General features: G+C 46.8%; 1 protein-coding gene across 38 annotated transcripts in view; it reads right to left on the bottom strand.

Annotated features, from left to right (window-relative positions):
* LOC110521081 (myelin transcription factor 1-like protein) overlaps positions 1-27,287 on the bottom strand; it is a 158,230-nt gene that overhangs the window by 69,911 nt on the left and 61,032 nt on the right. For 24 of the 38 annotated variants that reach the window (XM_090233163.1, XM_090233139.1, XM_036976123.2 and 21 more), the window contains exons 6-9: positions 16,222-16,739; positions 14,050-15,219; positions 6,917-7,051; positions 5,939-6,029 (exon numbers count right to left, since the gene is read on the bottom strand). In XM_090233163.1, the coding sequence (XP_090089289.1) occupies positions 5,939-6,029; positions 6,917-7,051; positions 14,050-15,219; positions 16,222-16,739 (1,914 nt within the window). The remainder of the gene's footprint in view (positions 1-5,938; positions 6,030-6,916; positions 7,052-14,049; positions 15,220-16,221; positions 16,740-27,287) is intronic. The other 14 variants (XM_090233136.1, XM_090233143.1, XM_090233160.1 and 11 more) reach the window with 1 other exon arrangement.

The following is a 27,287-nucleotide window of genomic DNA, read 5'->3' as shown; positions in this document are numbered from 1 at the left end:
CTCCCCCTCTCGCCCTGTCGTCCTCTCCTCCTCTCCCCCTCTCGCCTCTCATCCTCTCCTCTACAAGCCTTCCCCTGTCGTCCTCTCCTCCTCTCCCCCTATCGCCTCTCGTCCTCTCCTCCTCTCCCCCTCTCTCCTCTCGTCCTCTCCTCCTCTACACGCCTTCCCCTGTCGTCCTCTCCTCCTCTCCCCCTCTCGCCCTGTAGTCCTCACCTCCTCTCCCCCTCTCGCCCTCTCCTCCTCTCCCCCTCTCGCCTCTCGTAAACTCCTCCTCTCCCCCTCTCGCCCTGTCGTCCTCACCTCCTCTCCCCCTCTCACCCTGTCGTCCTCTCCTCCTCTCCCCCTCTCGCCTCTCGTCCTCTCATCCTCTCCCCCTCTCGCCCTCTCGTCCTCTCCTCCTCTCCCCCTCTCGCCCTGTCTTCCTCTCCTCCTCTCCCCCTCTCGCCTCTCGTCCTCTCCTCTTCTCCCCCTCTCGCCTCTCGTCCTCACCTCCTCTCCCCCTCTCGCCCTGTCTTCCTCTCCTCCTCTCCCCCTCTCGCCTCTCGTCCTCTCCTCTTCTCCCCCTCTCGCCTCTCGTCCTCACCTCCTCTCCCCCTCTCGCCCTGTCGTCCTCTCCTCCTCTCCCCCTCTCGCCTCTCGTCCTCAACTCCTCTACATGCCTTCCCCTGTCGTCCTCTCCTCCTCTCCCCCTCTCGCCTCTCGTCCTCACCTCCTCTACATGCCTTCCCCTGTCGTCCTCTCCTCCTCTCCCCCTCTCGCCTCTCGTCCTCACCTCCTCTACATGCCTTCCCCTGTCGTCCTCTCCTCCTCTCCCCCTCTCGCCTCTCGTCCTCTCCTCTACAAGCCTTCCCCTGTCGTCCTCTCCTCCTCTCCCCCTCTCGCCTCTCGTCCTCTCCTCCTCCCCCCCTCTCTCCTCTCGTCCTCTCGTCCTCTCCTCCTCTACACGCCTTCCCCTGTCGTCCTCTCCTCCTCTCCCCTCTCTCGCCCTGTCGTCCTCACCTCCTCTCCCCCTCTCGCCCTCTCCTCCTCTCCCCCTCTCGCCTCTCGTAAAGTCCTCCTCTCACCCTCTCGCCATGTCGTCCTCACCTCCTCTCCCCCTCTCGCCCTGTCGTCCTCTCCTCCTCTCCCCCTCTCGCCTCTCGTCCTCTCATCCTCTCCACCTCTCGCCCTCTCGTCCTCTCCTCCTCTCCCCCTCTCGCCCTGTCGTCCTCTCCTCCTCTCCCCCTCTCGCCTCTCGTCCTCACCTCCTCTTCATGCCTTCCCCTGTCGTCCTCTCCCTCTCCCCCTCTCGCCTCTCGTCCTCTCCTCTACATGCCTTCCCCTGTCGTACTCTCCCTCTCCCTCTCTCGCCTCTCGTCCTCTCCTCCTCTCCCCCTCTCGCCTCTCGTCCTCTCCTCTACATGCCTTCCCCTGTCGTCCTCTCCCTCTCCCTCTCTCGCCTCTCGTCCTCTCCTCCTCTCCCCCTCTCGCCTCTCGTCCTCTCCTCTACAAGCCTTCCCCTGTCGTCCTCTCCTCCTCTCCACCTCTCGCCTCTCGTCCTGTCCTCCTCTCTCCTCTCATCCTCACCTCCTCTACATGCCTTCCCCTGTCGTCCTCTCCTCCTCTCCCCCTCTCGCCTCTCCCCCTCACCTCCTCTACATGCCTTCCCCTGTCGTCCTCTCCTCCTCTCCCCCTCTCGCCTCTCTTCCTCTCCTCTACAAGCCTTCCCCTGTCGTCCTCTCCTCCTCTCCCCCTCTCGACTCTCGTCCTCTCCTCCTCTCCCCCTCTCTTCTCTCGTCCTCTCCTCCTCTACACGCCTTCCCCTGTCGTCCTCTCCCTCTCCCCCTCTCGCCTCTCGTCCTCTCCTCTACATGCCTTCCCCTGTCGTCCTCTCCCTCTCCCTCTCTCGCCTCTCGTCCTCTCCTCCTCTCCCCCTCTCGCCTCTCGTCCTCTCCTCTACAAGCCTTCCCCTGTCTTACTCTCCTCTCCCCCTCTCGCCTCTCGTCCTCTCCTCCTCTCTCCTCTCGTCCTCTCCTCCTCTACACGCCATCCCCTGTCGTCCTCTCCTCCTCTCCCCCTCTCGCCCTGTCGTCCTCACCTCCTCTCCCCCTCTCGCCCTCTCCTCCTCTCCCCCTCTCGCCTCTCGTCCTCTCCTCTAAATGCCTTCCCCTGTCGTCCTCTCCCTCTCCCTCTCTCGCCTCTCGTCCTCTCCTCCTCTCCCCCTCTCGCCTCTCGTCCTCTCCTCTACAAGCCTTCCCCTGTCGTCCTCTCCTCCTCTCCCCCTCTCGCCTCTCGTCCTCTCGTCCTCTCCCCCTCTCTCCTCTCGTCCTCTCCTCCTCTCCCCCTCTCGCCCTGTCGTCCTCACCTCCTCTCCCCCTCTCGCCCTCTCCTCCTCTCCCCCTCTCTCCTCTCGTCCTCTCCTCCTCTACACGCCTTCCCCTGTCGTCCTCTCCTCCTCTCCCCCTCTCGCCCTCTCCTCCTCTCCCCTTCTCGCCTCTCGTAAACTCCTCCTCTCCCCCTCTCGCCCTGTCGTCCTCACCTCCTCTCCCCCTCTCGCCCTGTCGTCCTCTCCTCCTGTCCCCCTCTCTCCTCTCGTCCTCACCTCCTCTCCCCCTCTCGCCCTGTCATCCTCTCCTCCTCTCCCCCTCTCGCCTCTCGTCCTCTCCTCTACAAGCCTTCCCCTGTCGTCCTCTCCTCCTCTCCCCCTCTCGCCTCTCGTCCTCTCGTCCTCTCCCCCTCTCTCCTCTCGTCCTCTCCTCCTCTCCCCCTCTCTCCTCTCGTCCTCTCCTCCTCTCCCCCTCTCGCCTACGTCCTCTCCTCTACAAGCCTTCCCCTGTCGTCCTCTCCTCCTCTCCCCCTCTCGCCTCTCGTCCTCTCCTCCTCTCCCCCTATCGCCTCTCGTCCTCTCCTCCTCTCCCCCTCTCGCCTCTCGTCCTCTCCTCTACAAGCCTTCCCCTGTCGGCCTCTCATCCTCTCCCCCTCTCGCCTCTCGTCCTCTCCTCCTCTCCCCCTCTCGCCTCTCGTCCTCTCCTCCTCTCTCCTCTCGTCCTCTCCTCCTCTACACGCCTTCCCCTGTCGTCCTCTCATCCTCTCCCCCTCTCGCCCTCTCGCCTCTCGTCCTGTCCTCTACATGCCTTCCCCTGTCGTCCTCTCCCTCTCCCACTCTCGCCTCTCGTCCTCTCCTCCTCTCCCCCTCTCGCCTCTCGTCCTCTCCTCCTCTCTCCTCTCGTCCTCTCCTCCTCTACACGCCTTCCCCTGTCGTCCTCTCCTCCTCTCCCCCTCTCGCCCTGTCGTCCTCACCTCCTCTCCCCCTCTCGCCCTCTCCTCCTCTCCCCCTCTCGCCTCTCGTCCTCTCCTCTACATGCCTTCCCCTGTCGTCCTCTCCCTCTCCCTCTCTCGCCTCTCGTCCTCTCCTCCTCTCCCCCTCTCGCCTCTCGTCCTCTCCTCTACAAGCCTTCCCCTGTCGTCCTCTCCTCCTCTCCCCCTCTCGCCTCTCGTCCTCTCCTCCTCTCGTCCTCTCTCCTCTCGTCCTCTCCTCCTCTACACGCCTTCCCCTGTCGTCCTCTCCTCCTCTCCCCCTCTCGCCCTCTCCTCCTCTCCCCTTCTCGCCTCTCGTAAACTCCTCCTCTCCCCCTCTCGCCCTGTCGTCCTCACCTCCTCTCCCCCTCTCGCCCTGTCGTCCTCTCCTCCTGTCCCCCTCTCTCCTCTCGTCCTCACCTCCTCTCCCCCTCTCGCCCTGTCGTCCTCTCCTCCTCTCCCCCTCTCGCCTCTCGTCCTCACCTCCTCTACATGCCTTCCCCTGTTGTCCTCTCCTCCTCTCCCCCTCTTGCCTCTCGTCCTCTCCACCTTCCCCTGTCATCCTCTCCTCCTACCCCCCTCTGCCCTCTCCTCCTCTTCTTCTACCCCCGCTCCATCTCTCATACTCTCCCTCTCTCGCCTCTCGTCCTCTCCTCCTCTCCCCCTCTCGCCTCTCGTCCTCTCCTCTACAAGCCTTCCCCTGTCGTCCTCTCCTCCTCTCCCCCTCTCGCCTCTCGTCCTCTCCTCCTCTCCCCCTCTCTCCTCTCGTCCTCTCCTCCTCTACACGCCTTCCCCTGTCGTCCTCTCCTCCTCTCCCCCTCTCGCCCTGTCGTCCTCACCTCCTCTCCCCCTCTCGCCCTCTCCTCCTCTCCCCTTCTCGCCTCTCGTAAACTCCTCCTCTCCCCCTCTCGCCCTGTCGTCCTCACCTCCTCTCCCCCTCTCGCCCTGTCGTCCTCTCCTCCTGTCCCCCTCTCTCCTCTCGTCCTCACCTCCTCTCCCCCTCTCGCCCTGTCGTCCTCTCCTCCTCTCCCCCTCTCGCCTCTCGTCCTCACCTCCTCTACATGCCTTCCCCTGTTGTCCTCTCCTCCTCTCCCCCTCTCGCCTCTCGTCCTCACCTCCTCTACATGCCTTCCCCTGTCGTCCTCTCCTACTCTCCCCCTCTTGCTTCTCGTCCTCTCCACCTTCCCCTGTCATCCTCTCCTCCTACCCCCCTCTGCCCTCTCCTCCTCTTCTTCTAACCCCTCTCCATCTCTCATACTCTCCCCCCTCTCCCCCTTACCTCCTCTCCTCCTCTACCCTCTCTCCACCTCTCGCTTTCTCCTCCTCTTCTTCTCCTTTCTCCCTCACATTTTCACCTTATAGATGCCTCTTTATACACATACAAACCAGTCTCTTTCACATACAAACCAGTCACTCTCACATACAAACCAGTCACTCTCACATACAAACCAGTCACTCTCACATACAAACCAGTCACTCTCACATACAAACCAGTCACTCTCATATACAAACCAGTCACTCTCACATACAAACCAGTCACTCTCACATACAAACCAGTCACTCTCATGTACAAACCAGTTACTCTCACGTACAAACCAGTCACTCTCATATACAAACCAGTCCCTCTCACATACACACCGGCACTGCTTTTGTGTGAGAGATGAATGTGGTCTCTGGGCCTCTCCTAATAGTTTCATATCCGTGCCATAAATAAAACATTGATACAGCCGGAACACACACACAGTCACAGACAGACACACGCAGATTTCAAAGTGGTGAGGACCGTGTGACAAACTGACAGGACTGCTGTCAGTATCATCGAGTTTCCATGACAACAGCGAGGAGGAGAGAAATGAGAGACACGTACAGAATTCTCTCTTTTTTTCATACGTCTTGCTATGCACTGCTCCCCAACACTACTAATGACTACACGGTGTGCGTGCCAGTCCCAAAGGACGTGTTCTATATAACATAGCCTCCAGCAACTGGGGATGGTAAGGGAGGTGTGTGTGTGTGTGTGTGTGTGTGTGTGTGTGTGTGTGTGTGTGTGTGTATCGTGTATTCGTAGTGTATGCATTGTGAGTGTTATTGTCTAGGTACCTATATACAGTATGTACAGAACATTGACTAACTAACTTGTTGGAAAGGTGGCATCCTATGACGGTGCCACGTTGAAACTCACTAAGCTCTTCATTAAGGCCGCTCTACTGCCAATGTTTGTCTATGGAGATTGTGTGCTCAATTTTATACACCTGTCAGCAATGGGTGTGGCTCAAATAGCCGAATCCACTAATTTGAAGGGGTGTCCACATACTTTTGTATTTGAAGGGGTGTCCGTGGTGTACAGTATATACATTATGTATAGGTGTGTGTTTGTGTGGCGCAGTATGCAGAATGTACTCATCTTAGCATCCTCCAGGCTTTGTGCTGCTCTACTGGGAAACTGTGGCTCAGCCTCTAAACCCACCTAGCTACAAACAATAGATTCCTGACCCTGAGATGCACTGGTAGCCAGTGACTATGACAACCCCACATATTCCTCTTTTTTACTTTTTTTCTGTCTTTACATCCTGAACAAAGAGATCAGACTATAAATGTAGCTATTCCATTATTTATTATTTTCTCTCCCAGTGCATGCCCTGCCTGGTTGCCAGCCACTCACCTGCGGTGGGAGTTCCTGTTGCTATTGACATGGCCACGCCCCGAGCAGCCAGGAGTAGGGCACTTTAGAACATTTTCATACATTGCAAGAACTTAGGACAGACAGGGAGAGGTGAGAGAGACAGCGAGGGGTTAGGAGCACCCAGAGTCAGTGGTTATTGTCCAATTATAATTTGTTAGTGAGCAGAAAAAGTGTCATGCACTGTTACGGTCAACTGTCCTGTTGATGCTCATGCAAGCAGCAGAAAAATAATAGATTGAATCAAGCAGCATTCAAAGTTAGTCGGCGTGTTGTTAGTCATTCTGAAGCATCTTGATGGACTAATCGATAAGAATTGAAAATGGTATCTAGGCAGACATTTGCTGTGATATTTAATGTTACATATGACATATTATAAACTGGGTGGTTCAAGCCCTGAATGCTGATTGGCTATCAGACCGTATATCAAAGGTATGAAAAAACATTTCTGTTTACTGCTGTAATTACGTTGGTAACCAGTTTATCATAGCAATAAGGCACCTCGGGGGTTTGTGGTACATGACCATTATTGTTGCGTTGTGCATAAGAACAGTCCTTAGCCGTGGTGTATTGGCCATATACCACACCTCCTCGTTCCTTATTGCTTAAGTATATATTTCCTTTACAGAAGCAGGAGTAGAGGTAAGTCTGTTAAAAAATAAGTAGTCTCACAAAGAGATGCTTTTATGTATAAAATCTATAGAGGAGACATCACTTTGCATGCAGGCATCAAGCAGGGTGAACGCAAAGAAAGAGAGAGCATCCCCATGCTGATCGGAGGACGACCTCACGTGTCAACCCAACACAAGAACCATGGCAGGGCATTTAGTGGAAAAGAGGTACCCAGAAACTCAAAAGAAAATGAGAAAAAGGTTGTTCTACATTGCACTACGAGAGGGCAACAAACAGTCTAAATGCCCCCAAGCACAGTCAGTACGGAATGCAGTGTGCAGCACTTACTTTCTGGTGGCACCCTGTCCTTGTGGGGGCAGCCTGACAGGCTCCTGTGGTGGGGGTAGAGACCCGTGACGTGGCCTGTCCCATCACAGCCCGGGGTTGGACACTTACTCTCCTTCTTGTCCCCCCTTGAGGAATCTACCAAGGAGATAAAAAAGGGGTGGGCGGTTCAAAGGTAATCTATCAAGGTGAGTGTTCGACTGGTTACTACAGCTACAGCATGTCACCCCTAGAAACCAAAATGAATGAAATGTCCCATCCACTGTTGTTTACCGAACTTCATTTAGAGTGTCATATATTCATATTGTATTTGAACCGTATTATCCCCCCAAATTTAGAGGGTGTAGGACGAAACACAGACTATAGTCACACCTGATTTATCAGTTTATCATGGCAATACATGTTCCCCCCACATTCCCCCCACATTCCCCCCACGTTCGCTGCGGAAAATCTGTGCAATTGTTCAATCCCAACATCCCAGAAATGCAATTTTATATTTCAGAAAAAATGTACACTTGCTGTAGAGATAACACAGAATGACTAAGCCTGTGTGAAACTGGCTTATCAGCAGTTCTCCCATATGTCTATCTGGGGCCTCGCTATCGCTACCATCTCCACCAATCCTCAATGGTCCCCCAAGGACAAGGAACAATCCCAACTATGTTGAGCAGAGGCCGTGTGTATGAACATTGTCTCTGTGCGTCACAGCTAGATTGTTTTTATTTAGAACTAGTAATGGATCACAGAGCTATCAATATTCCTGACCCCATGGCAACATTAGAAAAATGAAATCCCCCACAAGGCCATAGTCCCTGCCTTTGATGATGAAGATTTTGAATTGAAATAACTTGATGATAGATTAACTAATGCGATTATGACCATTCGAAAAAAAGAACTAGCATGTTGCCAGATCTGTAAGGTCTTACCAAAGCCTTATATAGCCCTGGGTCTTACTAGTACAGTCACCTATATGGTCTTCAGACTACAATTATACGTAATATTCCTTGAGACCTCCCCACTAGCTTCCTGTGCTAATGGAAGTTAATAACACACCATTACAGTACATATCTGTGATGACCACCAATGGGTGGTCCTTAATAATAGTAATTTTGTTATGCGATTTTTGCATGATTTCACGCCTGCCATTCAACATCCTGTGGCTACTGTTGGCAAGATGTGTTGTGGAAGACGACAAGCAATGGGCAGAATTACCTGGAGAAATGACTTCAAGTGACTTTGGATTTCTACTACTTCAGTATAATAGGAACTTAAATGTCACATATTATAAGGTTAAATAATGCCTGAACATCCAATTCAGTGTGGTTTCTGAATATAGCAGTGATAACACCCAACATTGGCTACTGCATATATTGATCTGACGCCTCTATGTCACACCCTGATCTGTTTCACTTGTCTTTGTGATTGTCTCCACCCCCCTCCAGGTGTCGCCCACCTTCCCCATTATCCCCTGTGTATTTATACCGGTTTGTCTGTTTGTCTGTTGCCAGTTCGTTTGTTGCCAGTTCGTCTTGTTTGTCAAGTCAACCAGCCTTTTTGGTATCAGCTCCTGCTCTCAGTCTCTCTTTTCTTGTCCTCCTAGTTTTGGCTCTTGCCTGTCCTGACCCTAAGCCTGCCTGCCTTCCTGTACATTTGCCCTGTTGCTGAAATAAACATTGTTACTTCGACACGGTCTGCATCTGGGTCTTACCTTGTCCTGATACTGTATGGATCTTTAAAGTTTATAGAAGAACAATTTGATCTTCAGTTCAACCAAATCAAATAAAATGTTATTGGTCGCATACACATACAGTATTTAGCAGATATTATTGCGGGTGTAGAGAAATGCTTGTGTTCCTAGCTCCAACAGTGCAGTAATATCAAACTATACAAAAAAATCTAAAAGTAAAACATTTTAATTAAGAAATAATAGAACGAGCAATGTCCGAGTGGCATTGACTACACTACTGTAGAATACAGAATATACAGGTGAAGTCGGAAGTTTACATACACCTTAGCCAAATCCATTTTCACAATTCCTGACAATTAATCCAATACCTTGACTTTGTTGACCTTAAGCCATTTTGCCACAACTTTGAAATCATGATTGGGGTCATTGTCCATATGGAAGACCCATTTACGACCAAGCTTTAACTTCCTGACGGATGTCTTGAGATGTTGCTTCAATATATCCACATCATTTTCCTCCCTCATGATGCCATCTATTTTGTGAAGTGCACCAGTCCATCCTGCAGCAAAGCACCACCACAACATGATGCTGCCATCCCCGTGGTTCCCGGTTGGGATGGTGTTCTTCAGCTTGCAAGCCTCCCCCTTTTTCCTCCAAACATAATGATGGTCATTATGGCCAAACAACTCTATTTTTGTTTCATCAGACCAGAGGACATTTCTCCAAAAAGTATGGTCTTTGTACCCATGTGCAGTTGCAATCCGTAGTCTGTCTTTTTATGGTGGTTTTGGAGCAGTGGCTTCTTCCTTGCTTAGTGGCCATTCAGGTTATGTCGATATAGGACTCGTTTTACTGTGGATATAGATACTTTTGTACCTGATTCCTCCAGCATGTTCACAAGGTCATTTGCTGTTGTTCTCGGATTGATTTGCACTTTTCGCACCAAAGTACGTTCATCTCTAGGAGACAGAAAGGGGTTTCTTCCTGAGCAGTATGATGCATGGTCCCATGGTGTTTATACTTTCGTACTATTGTTTGTACAGATGAACGTGGTACCTTCTGGCATTTGGAAATTGCTCCCAAGGATGAACCAGACTTGTAGAGGCCTACAACTTTTTTTCTGAGGTCTTGGCTGATTTCTTTAGATTTTCCCATGATGTCAAGCAAAGAGGCACTGAGTTTGAAGGTAGACCTTGAAATACATCCACAGGTACACCTCGAATTGACTCAAATGATGTCAATTAGCCTATCAGAAGCTTCTAAAGCCATGACATAATTTTCTGGAATTTTCCAAGCTGTTTAAAGGCACACTCAACTTAGTGTATGTAAACTTCTGACCCAGTGGAATTGTGATACAGTGAATTATAAGTTAATTATCAGTGAACAATTGTTGGAAAGATTACTTGTTTCATGCACAAAGTAGATGTCCTAACCGACTTGCCAAAACTATAGTTTGTTAACAAGAAATTTGTGGAGTGATTGAAAAACTAGTTTAGTGACTCCAACCTGAGTCTATGTAAACTTCCGACTTCAACTGTACATATGAAATGAGTAAAACAGTACGTAAACATTATTAAAGTGACCAGTGTGTGTGTGACCAGGGCAGACGAGTAGCTACAGTATTAAACTTAAAGATCAATGTCTTTTGTGTCCTTTGGAATGTTACTCAAAACACAGCATCTCTGTCCAACGACCATGAACGTGCCACCACCACCCATCTGATACTACCGTAATGACCCGGTCTGAAATGTTGCTCATTCATCTGCTCTGACGCTATCTTATGGATTAATAACAGCATACACAGAGATGGGATGGCTCGCTCCCATGCTTGACAAGCCAAGCGTCTGATGTTAGCATGCCAGACTATTTTACCAACATAAGTTTGAAATCGACGCTGCCACTGCAATATACAGCATGGAGACCAGCTGGGGGAAATGTTTCTGTCCCAGGGAGTAGCTGAACTATTGGGCAAGGGGTCAAGTAAATGTCCAATATTACTAGATCCATGGGCTAAAAAAGATATCAGAGTTATTCAGCTTGATGTTACGTAATTCTGTTTCTGTGGGCCCTATTGGCATCTGTTGAAACCTATTTCAGCAGGAACTGATAGCCTACGTCTTTAAGAGTTAATTTAATATCACGTCTACATACATTCCATACCTTTGTCTGTACATTATACCTTGAATCTATTCTATCGCGCCCAGAAACCTGCTCCTTTCACTCTCTGTTCCGAACGTACTAGACGACCAGTTCTGATAGCCTTTAGCCATACCCTTAACCTACTCCTCCTCTGTTCCTCTGGTGATGTAGAGGTTAATCCAGGCCCTGCAGTGCCTAGCTCCACTCCCACTCCCCAGGTGCTCTCATTTGTTGACTTCTGTAACCGTCAAAGCCTTGGTTTCATGCATGTTAACATTAGAAGCCTCCTCCCTAAGTTTGTTTTATTCACTGCTTTAGCACACTCCGCAAACCCGGATGTCCTAGCCGTGTCTGAATCCTGGCATAGGAAGTCCACCAAAAACCCTGAAATGTCTATCCGTAACCAAAACATTTTCCGACAAGATAGAACTGCCAAAGGGGGCGGTGTTGCAATCTAATGCAAAGATAGCCTGCAGAGTTCTGTCTTGCTATCCAGGTCTATAGCCAAAAAATTTGAGCTTCTATTTTTAAAAATCCACCTTTCCAGAAACAAGTCTCTCACCGTTGCCACTTGCTATAGACCACCCTCTGCCCCCAGCTGCGCCCTGGACACCATATGTGAATTGATTGCCCCCAATCTATCTTCAGAGCTCGTGCTGCTAGGTGACCTAAACTGGGACATGCTAAACACCCCGGACATTCTACAATCCTAGCTTGATGCCCTCAATTTCACACAAATTATCAATGAACCCACCAGGTACAACTCCAAATCCGTTAACACGTGCACCCTCATAGATATCATCCTAACCAAATTGCCCTCCAAATACACCTCTGTCAAACGACCACACCTCATCACTATCAAACTAAACCACTTCTGCAAGCAGGCCTTTCTAATTGACCTGGCCCAGGTATCCTGGATGGATATTGACCTCATGCCGTCAGTAGAGGATGCCTGGTTATTCTTTAAAAGTGCCTTCCTCACCATCTTAAATAAGCATTCCCCATTCAAAACATTTTGAACCAGGAACAGATATAGCCCTTGGTTCTCTCCAGACCTGACTGCCCTTGACCAGCACAAAACATCCTGTGGCGTTCTGCATTAGCAGAAATTTGCATCTTGTAGCACAAACTCAAAAATGTTCCGGGACACTGTAAAGTCCATAGAGAATATGAGCACCTCCTCCCACCTGCCCACTGTTCTGAGGCTAGGAAACACTGTCACCACCGATAAATCCACTAGAATTGTGAATTTCAATATGCATTTTTCTATGACTACCCCTACCCTGATCAACAGCTCTCCACCCCCCACAGCAAATCGCCCAAGCCTCCACCATTCCTCATTCACCCAAATCCAGATAGCTGATGTTCTGAAAGAGCTGCAAAATCTGGAACCCTACAAATCAGCCGGGCTAGACAATCTTGACCCTCTATTTTTATTATCTGCCGAAATTGTTGCAACCCCTATTACTAGCCTGTTCAACCTCTCTTCAAAGGGGGAGACCCTCTAGACCCGAACTGCTACAGACCTATATCTATCATACCCTGCCTTAATAAGGTCTTCGAAAGCCAAGTTAACAAACAGATTACCAACCATTTCGAATCCCACCGTACCTTCTCCGCTATGCAATCTGGTTTCCGAGCTGGTCAAGGGTGCACCTCAGCCTCAAGGTCCTAAACGATATCATAACCGCCATTGATAAGAGACATTACTGTCTAGCTGAAATTCATCGGCCTGGCCAAGGCTTTTGACTCTGTCAATCAACACATTCTTATTGGCAGACTCAACAGCCTTGGTTTCTCAAATGATTGCCTCGCCTGGTTTACCAACTACATCTCGGATAGAGTTCAGTGTGTCAAATCGGAGGGCCTGTTGTCCGGACCTCTGGCAGTCTCTATGGGAGGGCACAGGGTTAAACTCGGGCCGACTTTCTTCTTTGTATATATCAATGATGTTGCTCTTGCTGCTGGTGATTCTCTGATCCACCTCTACGCAGACGACACCATTCTGTATACGTCTGGCCCTTCTTTGGACACTGTGTTAACTAACCTCCAGACGAGCTACAATGCCATACAACTCTCCTTCTGTGGCCTCCAACTGCTCTTAAATGCAAGTAAAACTAAATGCATGCTCTTCAACCGATCACTGCCTGCACCTGCCCGCCCGTCCAGCATCACTACTCTGGACGGTTCTGACTTAGAATATGTGGACAACTACAAATACTTAGGTGTCTGCTTAGACTGTAAACTCTCCTTCCAGCCTCACATTAAGCATCTCCAATCCAAAATTAAATTTAGAATCGGCTTCCTATTTCGCAATAAAGCATTCTTCAATCTTGCTGCCAAACATAGCCTCGTAAACCTGACCATCCTACCGATCCTCGACTTCGGCGATGTCATTTACAAAATAGCCTCCAACACTCTACTCAACAAATTGGATGCAGTCTACCACAGTGCAATCCATTTTGTCACCAAAGCCCAATATACTACCCACCACTGCGACCTGTACACTCTCGTTGGCTGGCCTTTGCTTCATACTCGTCCCCAAACCCGCTGGCTCCAGGTCATCTACAAGTCTCTGCTAGGTAAAGCCCGCCTTATCTCAGCTCACTGGTCACCATAGGAGCACCCACTCGTTGCACGCGCTCCAGCAGGTGTATCTCACTGGTCACCCCCAAAGCCAATTCCTCATTTGGTCGCCTTTCCTTCCAGTTCTCTGCTGCCAATGACTGGACTGAACTGCAAAAATCACTGAAGCAGGATACTCATATCTCCCTCACTAGATTTAAGCACCAGCTATCAGAGCAGCTCACAGATCACTGCACCTGTACATAGCCCAACCAACTACCTCATCCCCATACTGTATTTATTTATTTATCTTGCTCCTTTGCACACCAGTATCTCTACTTGCACATTCCAGTGTTTAATTGCTATATTGTAATTACTTCGCCACCATGGCCTATTTATTGCCTTAACTCCCTTATTCTACCTCATTTGCACTCACTGTATATAGATTTTTCTACTGTATTATTGACTGTATGTTTGTTCATTCCATGTGTAACTCTGTGTTGTTGTATGTGTCGAATTGCTTTGCTTTATCTTGGCCAGGTCACAGTTGTAAATGAGAACTTGTTCTCAACTGGCCTACCTGGTTAAATAAAGGTGAAATAAAAATCAAATTAAAACAATTAACCGAAATGCTGTTGACACTGAGTGCAACATAAATACTGAACAGATCAGGGTGAAGATACTAGCTGACATAGGGGCTATTGTGTGAATGGGGAGAGTGTTGAGATTTTCAGGAAGTGGTTACCTTTAGGGTAGTATGCTCTCTTTGACCCGTCGTGGTGCATTCTGGACTTGCGCTCCTCAGCCCCGCTGCTCTGTCGGGGGCTGTGCTCGCCGCGATGGTGGTGATTATGATTGTCCCTCCGGACCACCGCATGATGTCCCTCCAAGGCCATGCGGTCCCTCATGACCTTGGCTCGCTCCGACTCCATAGCAATGGCCTTCTCCAGCAGGGACAGGTTGCCTTTTGTCATGTCGAAGGCCTCTTCTGAGCGATCCGAGGCCACCGATGTGGTGTCCTCATCCCCGTCCTGGTGGCAGCTGGCCGAGTAGCCCGTCCTTGAGGCCGGGCTCAACTGCTCCTCCAGCTTCATCAGGTTGACCATGTCTGAGTAGTTGCGCTCCAGGGACCCACGCTCGTCTGGCTGCTGGCCCTGCTGGCAGCTCTCGTACCTGGGCAAGTGGTGGTGGTCCTGAGGCTGGTGCTGAGCCTGATGGTGCTGGTGGTCGGTTTGGTGCAGTAGGTGGTGGTGGGGCTGGTGAGTGTGGTGGTTCTGATGTGCCTGGTAGTGGTGCAGGCCCGGGTGTCCAGGGCGGTCAGATGGAGACGTCTCGTTTAGCTTGCGGGCCAGGTCAAAGCACTGGTTCCTCAGACACTCCAGGCTGTTGAGACACACCTCCTCTTCGCTCTCCTCAGCCTGACCCCTGACCCCATGATGGTGGGACCGGCCGTTTGGATGCTCGCCGTCATCCACCCCTTCTAGGCAGCCGTCTTCAGGCAGCATGGCACCGTGGCCCTGCGCCAACAGCTTGAGTGAATCCACTGTCTCCCTGACCACGTCACTGTCCAGGTCCACGCTCAACTCGCCCTTCCTGCTCCCGCCGCGCTCGCTAGCCTCTTCCTCATCATCATCATCGTCCTCGCCGGCACTGTTGGAGGAGTTGCTGTTCATCTCTGACTCGGTCATGGCCTGGTAGGCAGCGTCCTCTGCTATCTTCCCCAGGTTGAGAAGGGACTTGGCCACCAGCTCATCGTAGTTTTCATACTCTTCCCCGTTAGGGCCGATGTTTGGACCGGGGCCGCTGTTGTTGTTGTTGTTGTCCTTCTGTCCCATCGAGTGATGCCTTGATTGTCCACTATTTTTGTAGCGGTTCCCTGTGGTCATGAAAGGAAGGATAGACCTTTCAGCCCTTACTATAGTTGGATAGATGAAGAACAAGACCATCATAGTTTAATTATTTGGGATATTAATATGAAATTCAACATCTTTCAAAAACATTCCATCTAGTTAGATTTTGATCTGCCTTTGATCTTGCAGTTCTGTGATTTTTACTATCAATCCCATCAATGTATTACTTATTGTACAATGGTTTGGATATTAATCATCACATTTAATGGATTATGTTTGCATTAATAGTTTGATGTTGTGCATCATATATTTGGCCAGTCATTACCAGTATTAAATCCTTTAAACAAAATGCGTAAAAGTCAAATCCAATATATCTAGTACGACTAATAAACCAAATGCCAAATTAATCCATTCAAATTAATTTACTTTTCAACTAATCATGGATCATGAGTCAATGTGGTTGTAATAATACATTTCAGTGTTGATTTTAGGGACAGCGGCATATGAGACCGTGGGAGGGAATGAAAGAGGCGTATGAGGTGTTCCGGTTCGGGAGCACGAAATGTCCTCGGAGAAGGCATTTCCATGGGGGGGGGGGTTAATAACTCGGCGAGCTCCTCTCTCGATAGCTCTTGAAGGCACTGTCAGAAGCGATTGAGGACAAGAGAGAGAGAGAGAGGGAGACAGAGGAAGATGGAGTGCCGATGGAGGGAGAGCAGGCGCATCTGGTGCACCGAAGGTAGAGAACCACTTATTATACACCCCCCTCCACCTGAGGATCTTACTGGCCACATGCTCACGGAGACCATCATGCCTCTCTCCCTCTGCCCAGACAGACCCCTTTCACCAATTCTATTCTCTCTGAGGTATTATGCCTCCGTCTCTCCATGATTGGGTATGGCTCTCACTGGCCACATCAAAGGTGCATCACTTTGATTAGAAGTATATCTTTGATTCAAGGACCTCATTTCTAGTGGCAGCTTATTAGTCCATCAAATAACTCCCAGCTCCACCCAACTCTATCACCCTCTCTTATTTCCCCAGAAACATTGGAAATATGCACTCACCTGGCTCATGGTGCATTTCTTCCTCCTCTTCTTCCTCATGTTCATCTTCATCACCCTCATCCTCCTCCTCCTCTTGCTCCTCCTCTTCTTCTTGCTCTTCATCATCCCCATCCTCTGCTTCCTCGTCTTCCTCTATCCCATCCTCCACCTGTTCTACCTCTACTGGCCCTACTACCGCTCTCTCCCTCTCCACCTCTTCCTCCTCTTCCTCCTCTTCCCCTTCCTCATCACCTTGCTCCTCGTTATCCTCCGAAAATCCTTCCTCCTCCTCCATCTCTTCTCCCTCTTCCTCTCCCTCACCTTCCTCCTCTTCCCCTTCCTCCTGGATCTCCCCCTCTAACTCCCCCTGCTCCTTCTCCTCCCTCTCATCCATGGGTTCAGGTTCATAGCAGGGGAAGATGGCAACAGTGTCCTCCTCTGGGTTGGGAGGGGTTAAGAAGGGCCTCCTCTTGGGGGCAGGCTCCAGAGGCTGTTTCTCCTGGGTCTTCCTCTTTTTGGCCAGGGGGCAACCATAGACACTAAATGCAAGACATGAGAGGAGTAGAGATTTGTTCAATGGCCTTAATGAGATAAGGGTTCTGTATCTCTAGAGATACCGTGTTATAGCCAGATATAGCCAATCTGGCACAATGTTAATGACTTCTATATCAGTTCAAATCCGGAGGATTCATAATGCAGTCCAACAGGCTCAGAGAGAACGTCAATCATTGCATAATGTCAACTAAACAAGAATCAAAATATATATTTTTTAACCAATTGTACATACATACAGGAAAATGCATTCTCTACTTCAATTACATTCCCAAATGCCACTGCATTTCAAAAACCCAGCAGACATCGTTTAGAAGACTCAGCCTCCAAAATGTAAAACCAATGCTTATTCAACCAGCCCTCAATTACACAACCAGCCCTCAATTACATTCCCATAATAATCACTAGCTGTTGAGAGATTTCCATTTAATTGCTCAAAAGCAGTGAGTGAAATTAGGCATGGTTTTAAAACCTCTCTGGGAGAGAGTCTAGTTTCCTGAATTTCCGTCTGACTGACATGCCCTGTTACTCAGGCCCAGAAGCCAGGATATGCATAATTGGTAGCATTGGATAGAAAACACTTTGAAGTTTCTAAAACTGTTAAAATAATGTCTGAGACTAAAAGAGAATAGATATGGCAGGCGGAAATCCGAAGATTCCACTAGATGTCAACAGTCTTTATTCAAGATTTCAGGTTTTTTGAAAAACAAGCAAGAATTTTGAGTTTTGGTGAGGAGATCACCGGAACAATCAATCTTTGGGCGTGCGAGGGAGAGGGCGCGCGCTTACTAATTTTGCTTTCCTATTGAACATACTACTTTCCATATGAAATATTATAGTTTATTTACATTTTAGAGTACCTGAGCATTAAATAGAAATGTCGTTTGACTTGTTTGGACGAAGTTCAGAGGTAGCTATTTGGACTCCTATGTCTGCATGTTGAACAAGTGGATTACTGAAATTACTTTTTGGGATAAAAAGAAGGATTTTATCTAACAAAAGGACCATTCATGTTGTAGCTGGGACCCTTGATGTGGGGTGCCGCCCTAGACAATTGCATGGTATGCTTTCGCCGTAAAGCCTATTGTAAATCAGACAACGCAGTTAGATTAACAAGAATGTAAGCTTTTAAATGATTTAAGATACTTGTACGTTCATGAATGTTTAATATTACAATTATATATTTGAATTGCGCGCCCTCCAATTTCACCGGATGTTGTCGGCTGGTGTCCCGCTAGAGGGACGCATAACCCTAAGTTAATGTGGATGTCAGGAAATCAATTACTTTATTTCCATATCTAGGGGCTTATATATAGTTTGGAAGGAAATGTTGAAGGTTGCTGTTCTTTATCAATGAGACTAGATTAGACAGTGATGAGATGCCACAGTTCTTTGAGTGGATGTGAAATAGTAGTAGTAGCCTGGATTCCACACTCAACATTGCTCTGCCTGTTTCACCATTGTTGAAGGGAAACAAAAGTGAAACAGAGGGATACTCAGTGTGGAGTCCACAGGGGCACACTCCAACACTCAGACATCATTTACAAATGCAGTATATGTATTTAGGGAGTCCGCCAGATCAGAGGCAGTAGGGATTGATATATATTGATAGGTGCATAAGTTAGACCACATTGCTGTCCTACCTGAGCATTTGATATGTAATAAGAACCTTTGGGTGTCAGGGGAAATGTGTCAGGGGAAATGTGTCAGGCGGAAATGTGTCAGGGGAAATGTGTCAGGGGGAAATGTGTGAGGGGGAAATGTGTCAGGGGGAAATGTGTGAGGGGGAAATGTGTCAGGGGGAAATGTGTCAGGGGAAATGTGTCAGGGGAAATGTGTCAGGGGGAAATGTGTCAGGGGGAAATGTGTCAGGGGGAAATGTGTCAGGGGAAATGTGTCAGGGGGAATGTGTCAGGGGAAATGTGTCAGGGGAAATGTGTCAGGGGAAATGTGTCTGGGAAAATGAGTAAGAAGTACAAGTAAAACTTGTCAAAAACATAGTAAAGTACAAATACCTAAAAAAATGACTTAAGTACTTTACACCACTGCTCACATGCTTGGTTAGGAGTCATTGGGCTGTACAATGGCCCACATTTCTACTCTATTTACTCTGGGTTATCCCCCCTCCCACTCAGCCAATGGATCCGGCCTAGCCTGCCCTAATGTGTGCAAATCTACTGTCTCATTTAGACTGAAAGACCACCGGCACAACAAGGACACGTTGCCAGCTAATGGGCCTCTCTATTTTTACTCCATTTGGAATTATAAGTACTAACAATTAGGGTACACACACACGGAGAACTGCTCCAACACAACACATCAAGCGCAACTGGGAGATCAATGTCCTATCAATTTCCTAACTCTACCTACATGTACATACTAGCTCAACTAACAGGTGCCCCTCCACATTGACTCTGTACCGGCACTCCCCTGTATATATTGTTAATTTTTACTGCTGCTCTTTAATTACTTGTTACTTTTATCCCTTATTCTTATCTATATTTTTTGGAAACTGCACTATTGGTTAGGGGCTCGTAAGTAAGCGTTTCACTGTAAGTTGAAATGTTGTATATACCTGTTGTATTCAGCACATGTGACTAATGAAAATTTATTTTATTTGATTCAGCTACACAGACTAGAGAATAACAACAAAAATATACATTTTCAGGGAGAGTACAGGCTGTGATCAGAGAAGAATCCATTTTCCTTTGCATACATTTTACATTTCTTTATTTTGCACTGGTGTCTTCTTCTCTTCCTTTTATCCTACAGCTGTCAGGCAGATAGCTTGCGGGTGCAAACTGTGGACTGTATACTGTCTCAGTGTGTGTAAGTGTGCCTGCTCCACTCAGTATGACCTTGGACACCTCAACGTCTCCCACAGGCAGGCCACACCAATTAAAATTCCACAGGTAATTAAGCCAAATATGAATAAGGGAACACTGCAGACAATTTGGAGAAGGATTGTGCTGTAATTATGTGGAGGGAGAGAGAGAGAGAGAGAGAGAGAGGGAGAGAAAGAGAAGGAGAGAGAGAGCGAGAGAGAGAGAGAGAAAGAGAAATAGAGAGAGGGAGAGGGAGAGGGAGAGGGAGAGGGAGAGGGAGAGGGAGAGGGAGAGGGAGAGGGAGAGGGAGGGGGGGAGAGAGAGAGAGAGAGAGAGAGGGAGAGAGAGAGAGAGAGAGAGAGAGAGAGAGAGAGAGAGAGAGAGAGAGAGAGGGAGAGGGACAGACAGACACAGACAGACAGACAGACAGACAGACAGACAGACAGACAGACAGACAGACAGACAGACAGACAGACAGACAGACAGACAGACAGACAGACAGACAGACAGACAGACAGAGACTGCATGCAGAATTCTGCAATAACATCCTCCGTGTACAACGTAAAACACCAAATAATGCACCAAATAATTATCAAAATCCAGAAAAGTGCTGTTAAATTCTACAACCACATAAAAGGATGTGATCCAAAACCTTCCAACACAAAGCCATCCCCTACAGAGAAATGAACCTGGAGAAGAGCCCCCTAAGCAGTGGTGTAAAGTACTTAAGTAAAAATACTTTAAAGTACAACTTAAGTTTTGGGGTATCTGTATTTTACTTCACTATTTATGCAGTGCCTTGCGAAAGTATTCGGCCCCCTTGAACTTTGCGACCTTTTGCCACATTTCAGGCTTCAAACATAAAGATATAAAACTGTATTTTTTTGTGAAGAATCAACAACAAGTGGGACACAATCATGAAGTGGAACTACATTTATTGGATATTTCAAACTTTTTTAACAAATCAAAAACTGAAAAATTGGGCGTGCAAAATTATTCAGCCCCTTTACTTTCAGTGCAGCAAACTCTCTCCAGAAGTTCAGTGAGGATCTCTGAATGATCCAATGTTGACCTAAATGACTAATGATGATAAATACAATCCACCTGTGTGTAATCAAGTCTCCGTATAAATGCACCTGCACTGTGATAGTCTCAGAGGTCCGTTAAAAGCGCAGAGAGCATCATGAAGAACAAGGAACACACCAGGCAGGTCCGAGATACTGTTGTGAAGAAGTTTAAAGCCGGATTTGGATACCGAAAGATTTCCCAAGCTTTAAACATCCCAAGGAGCACTGTGCAAGCGATAATATCGAAATGGAAGGAGTATCAGACCACTGCAAATCTACCAAGACCTGGCCGTCCCTCTAAACTTTCAGCTCATACAAGGAGAAGACTGATCAGAGATGCAGCCAAGAGGCCCATGATCACTCTGGATGAACTGCAGAGATCTACAGCTGAGGTGGGAGACTCTGTCCATAGGACAACAATCAGTCGTATATTGCACAAATCTGGCCTTTATGAAAGAGTGGCAAGAAGAAAGCCATTTCTTAAAGATATCCATAAAAAGTGTAGTTTAAAGTTTGCCACATCCACCTGGGAGACACACCAAACATGTGGAAGAAGGTGCTCTGGTCAGATGAAACCAAAATTGAACTTTTTGGCAACAATGCAAAACGTTATGTTTGGCGTAAAAGCAACACAGCTGAACACACCATCCCCACTGTCAAACATGGTGGTGGCAGCATCATGGTTTGGGCCTGCTTTTCTTCAGCAGGGACAGGGAAGATGGTTAAAATTGATGGGAAGATGGATGGAGCCAAATACAGGACTATTCTGGAAGAAAACCTGATGGAGTCTGCAAAAGACCTGAGACTGGGATGGAGATTTGTCTTCCAACAAGACAATGATCCAAAACATAAAGCAAAATCTACAGTGGAATGGTTCAAAAATAAACATATCCAGGTGTTAGAATGGCCAAGTCAAAGTCCAGACCTGAATCCAATCGAGAATCTGTGGAAAGAACTGAAAACTGCTGTTCACAAATGCTCTCCATCCAACCTCACTGAGCTCGAGCTGTTTTGCAAGGAGGAATGGGAAAAAATTTCAGTCTCTCAATGTGCAAAACTGATAGAGACATACCCCAAGCGACTTACAGCTGTAATCGCAGCAAAAGGTGGCGCTACAAAGTATTAACTTAAGGGGGCTGAATCATTTTGCACGCCCAATTTTTCAGTTTTTAATTTGTTAAAAAAGTTTGAAATATCCAATAAATGTCGTTCCACTTCATGATTGTGTCCCACTTGTTGTTGATTCTTCACAAAAAAATACAGTTTTATATCTATATGTTTGAAGCCTGAAATGTGGCAAAAGGTCGCAAAGTTCAAGGGGGCCGAATACTTTTGCAAGGCACTGTATTTTTGCCAATTTTACTTTTACTTCACTACATTCCTAAAGAAAATAATGTAAGTTTTACTCCATACGTTTTCCTTGACACCCAAAAGTTGAATGCGTAGCAAGATAGGAAAATGGTCAAATTCACACACCAGGAGAACATCCCTGGTTATCCCTACTGCCTCTGATCTGGTAGAGTCACAAAACCCAAATGCTTTGTTTGTAAATATGTCTGTATTGGAGCGTGCCCCTGACTCTCCGTAACTAAACAAAAATCTTAAAAATGTGGATTTTGAAATTATTTATACTTTTACTTTTGATACTTGAGTAAATTTTTAAAATTACATTTACTTTTGATACTTAGGTATATTTAAAGCCAAATACTTTTATACATTTACGCAAGTAGTATTTTACTGGGTGACTTTCACTTTTACTTGAGTCATTTTCTATTAAGGTATCTTTACTTTTACTCAAGTATGACAAATGGGTACCTTTTCCACCACTGCCCCTAAGCAAGCTGGTCCTGGGGCTCTGTTCACAAAAAGACCTCACAGAGCCCCAGGACAGCAACACAAATAGACAAATAAATCATGAGAAAACAAAATGATGATTACTTCACACATTGGAAAGAATTAACAAAAAAAACAGAGCAAACTAGAATGCTATTTGGCCCTAAACAGAGCGTACACAGTGGCAGAATACCTGACCACTGTGACTGACCCAAAATTAAGGAAATCTTTAAATATGGACAGATTCAGCGAGCATAGCCTTGCTATTAAGAAAGGCCGCCGAAGGCAGACCTGGCTCACAAAGAGAAAACACACTGCCCACAAAATGAGGTGGAACCTGATCTGCACTTCCTAATATATCTAATATATCCCATATCTATTGGGTAAAATACCAAGATTTGTTAACAGTTGCCACAAGAAAAGGGCAACCAGTGAAGACCAAAAACCATTGTAAATACAACCTATATTTATATTTATTTATTTTCCCTTTGTACATTTGCACATCATTACAACACTGTATATAGACATCACCTTTTGTGAGTGTAATGTTTACTGTACATTTTTTATTGTTTATTTAACTTTGGTTTATTTTCTATTTCACTTGCTTTGTTAATGTTAACATATGTTTCCTATCCATGCCAATAAAGACCCTTATATTGAAATTTAATTAAAATTACATTTAGAAAGGACAGAGAGCGAGGGAGAGGGAGAGAGAGAGAGAGAGAGAGGGAGAGAGAGAGGGAGAGAGAGAGAAAGAGAGAGAGAGGGAGAGAGGGGGAGGGAGAGGGAGAGAGAGAGAGAGAGAGAGAGGGAGAGAGAGAGAGAGAGAGAGGGAGAGAGAGAGAGAGAGAGAGAAAGAGAGAGAGAGGGAGAGAGGGGGAGGGAGAGGGAGAGAGAGAGAGAGAGTTTTTTGAGTTTTTATAAAACCTTTATTTTTTACTCAAGTGTTAACATAAATAATGACACACTGCCTTTTCAGAAATGAAATAACAAATGTAATTACTAAACAAAAATAAATACATAACATATACATTCAACTTATTTCAGCAGCAAAAAATAATTTCCCCTCCTCTACAAAACAAAGCGCTCCTTCGTAGGCCCACTTCTCCTCAAATAATAGGAGATCTTTTACAGCTGAAAAGAACTCAAAATCTACTTTTATTCTTGCTTTCACTAAACCTTTAAAAACACATCTTACATCCTGCCCATATCCCGTTTCTATCTTATGTTTCCTACTCAGAAAAATTGACATCTTAGCTTGTCCCAAAATAAAATTTAACATTTTACATTTTCTTTTCTGTTGTTTACTATATTGAAACCCCAAAATAAAAACAGTGTTATTGAAAAACTCCCCTACAGCTTTAAACAAAGATTCCAACATTTCCAATAGCGGTTTTCTCCTCTCACACTCCATAAAACAGTGAAAAATGGTTTCTCTTATATTACAAAAAGGACATCCATCTCTAACATCTGAGTTAATAACAGATACAAAAGCATTAACTGCAATGATGCCATGTAAAACCCTCCATTGCATATCACCAGTACCCTTTTGTAACGGTGGCTTGTACAGTGCTCTCCATGCTGGCTTTACCTTGTCATCAATGCCCAATTTTACCCTCCATGGAGTATCTTTTCTATTTTTCAATTTATCTTTATTCAACACCTTGACACAATTCCTTCCCATTCACCTCATCCAAACCCACCTCCTCCAACCCTCTCAAATCCAGCAATAACGCCTTTCTTTCTGACTCTGGGATATTTGGTGTAATCCCTAGTTTTGGAAACGAGACGTCTTCATCTTGCACCTTCTTCTTGTGGCTACTAAGCATATCCCATTCTTCCGCTGACAGAGCCTTCCTACAGCTCCCCAGCATTTGTCCGACAATCCTTTCCGACCTCATCCCCAAATGTTCAGCCACCCTTCTTCCATCCATTAAGGCGGGCCCAGCCATGGCCATTAACTGTCTTAAGGTGATGATTTTCCCCTTCACCAGAATCTTGGAGAAATGTGGAACAGCTGCAGTTGTACAATCCAGTCTTGCCCCATACACCAGAGGTTCCTCCAACAGCCAATGCACTGACTCCGCTGAAGTTCTTCTGGACACCTTCATTATGCTCCACACTCTGAGAAGGCCTCTATAAAATGGAGGTACTCCCTCCCTAGAAATCTGGCTACTATCAACCAGAAATAAAGCCTTCTTTAAACCTAATCCTCCAACCCGCTGTAATATAAGACCTGCCACCCCTCTCCACACCACATTTTCCGGTCCATAAAGCAGCCTTTGAATAAACTGAAACCGGAAAGCAGCAGCCCTACTAGCAAGATGTACAAGACCTTGTCCCCCCTCCTCTTTTGACAAATACAAAACACTTTGTGGAAACCAGTGATATTTATCCCAAAAGAAATCCACAATAATTGCCTGTATCTTAGCCAGAAGGCCAGATGGTGGTTCTAAAACTGACAACCGATGCCACAGTGCAGAGGCAATCACATTGTTAACTATAATAGTGCGCCCTCTATATGACATACGAGATAGTAACCAACGCCATCTCCTCATCCTCCCTTCCACCATTTCAACCACCCCACTCCAATTTTTTTCCATAGTCCCCTCATCTCCTAGATACACTCCAAGATACTTAAAACCTCCCTTACACCATTCTAGCCCCCCTGGCAAAGCCATGATCCCTCCAGACCATTCTCCAATCTGTAAAGCACAACTCTTTTCCCAATTTACCTTTGCAGAGGATATTCCCCTAAAACGATCAACCATTAGACTCAAGCTATCCACCTCCGCTTGATTTTTCACTAGCACAACTACATCATCAGCATAGGCTGAAAGACGAATAGGAGGAATATCCTCTGAAAGGCACACCCCTGCAATGTGACTTCTAATGCTATTTAGTAGTGGCTCTATAGCAATAGCATATAACATCCCAGACATAGAACATCCCTGCCTAATACCTCTACACACTTTAAAAGTAGAACTCAAACCACCGTTAACTTTCAATACACTTTCAATGTCACCATATATCACCTTTATCATGGCAATAAAACCAGAGCTGAACCCAAACGCCTCAAACGTGTGCCATAAATATTGATGTTCAACTCGGTCAAATGCCTTTTCCTGATCAATTGAAATTAGACCAGCATCCAACCCAATAGCCCTAGAGACGTCCAAAAAATCACGAATCAGAGAAATGTTATCCCCTATCTGCCTGCCAGGAACACAGTAGGACTGATCCGTATGTATGATTTGCCCCATCACCTCCCTCAGCCTGTTGGACAAAGCCTTTGACAATATCTTATAATCAGTACACAATAAAGCCACCGGCCTCCAGTTCTTCACCTCCCTCGGGTCACCCTTTTTGGGCAGTAGGGTGAGGACAGCCCTTCTGCAGCTTATTGGTAGTAACCCTCCGGTTAAACTATCATTAGCTACTTCTAACCAATCCTCTCCCAACATAGCCCAAAAAGACTTAAAAAAGTCAACGGGAAGCCCATCAATGCCTGGTGCCCTTCCATTTTCCATGCCTTTTAATGCAGTGTATAAATCCTGCAAAGACAATGGTTGCTCAAGCTCAACCTGAGCTTCTGCAGTCACCTTTGGGAGCCCATCAAAGAACTGCTGTGTCACTGTTTTGTCCTCTTTGTACTCACACTTGTAGAGCTCAGCATAGAACTCTACTGCCCTCTTTCTAATTTCACTAGGGCTAGTGAGCTCTTGTCCAACAGCTGATTTGAGACAATGAATAATTTTTCTTTGTCCATTCTTTTTCTCTAAACCAAAGAAAAATTTGGATGAGGCATCCATTTCAGATATGCCCTGAAATTTACTTCTCACCAGTGCCCCCTGTGCTCTGATACCCAGCAGATCTGCCAATGCAGCTTTTCTCCTCTTGAGAGCCTGAGTATGGCCTCGATCTCCTGTGGTCTCAACCAACGTCATGAGTTCCACTATTTCAATCTCTAGGGCTTTCATTGATCTGGTGATATCCTTGGTGACATTCCTCGTGTATTGATTACAAAATTGTTGAATCTGGATTTTCCCTATATCCCACCATTGTTGAAGGGATACAAAACTGGCCTTTTGAGACCTCCACCTCTCCCAAAAGAAACTGAAACAGTTCCTGAAGTGAGCATCACTCAATAAAGTTATATTAAAATGCCAATATGCGCTTTTAGGTTTTACATCGTTAATGAACACCACCTCTGTTATTAAACAATGATCAGAAAATCCCATTGGAGTTATCACACTTGATTTACAGACCTGAGATTGATGCTCAAAAACATAAAACCTATCTAACCTGGCCATAGAGATGATGTTCTCTCTCACATGCGCCCAGGTGTACTGCCTTGTTCCTTCATGTTGACTCTGCCAAATATCACACAGTTCATTTGTTACAATAAGGCGTTTTAAAAACGTCCTTGAGGCTATATGAGGTTCTTGGTGATTTCTATCTAAATCGCTAACTGTGCAGTTAAAATCCCCAGCAATAAACAAATAATCTTCTTTGTTACATTTCTCAATGGTATTTGATAATGTCTCTAAAAAACATACCCTCTCAACTGTCACCACTGGGGCATATACATTTATCAGACACATATTGATATTTTCATACCTTGCTCTAACTTTTAATAACCTCCCCTCAACTACCTCTTCAACCTCGTATGACAAAGGCAAAAACCCTTTTGAGAACAAGATAACCACACCCCCACTTTTTGAGTTTTTATGACTACACACCACTGCCCCCCCCCCCCCACTCCTGTTGCCACATAACTTCATTTTCCAAATTACTATGCGTTTCTTGT

The sequence above is a fragment of the Oncorhynchus mykiss genome, chromosome 4 (genome assembly GCF_057628025.1).
Source record: "Oncorhynchus mykiss isolate SJ-2025 chromosome 4, ASM5762802v1, whole genome shotgun sequence".
NCBI lineage: Eukaryota > Metazoa > Chordata > Actinopteri > Salmoniformes > Salmonidae > Oncorhynchus > Oncorhynchus mykiss.
This window is presented reverse-complemented; position numbering and strand designations above follow the sequence as displayed.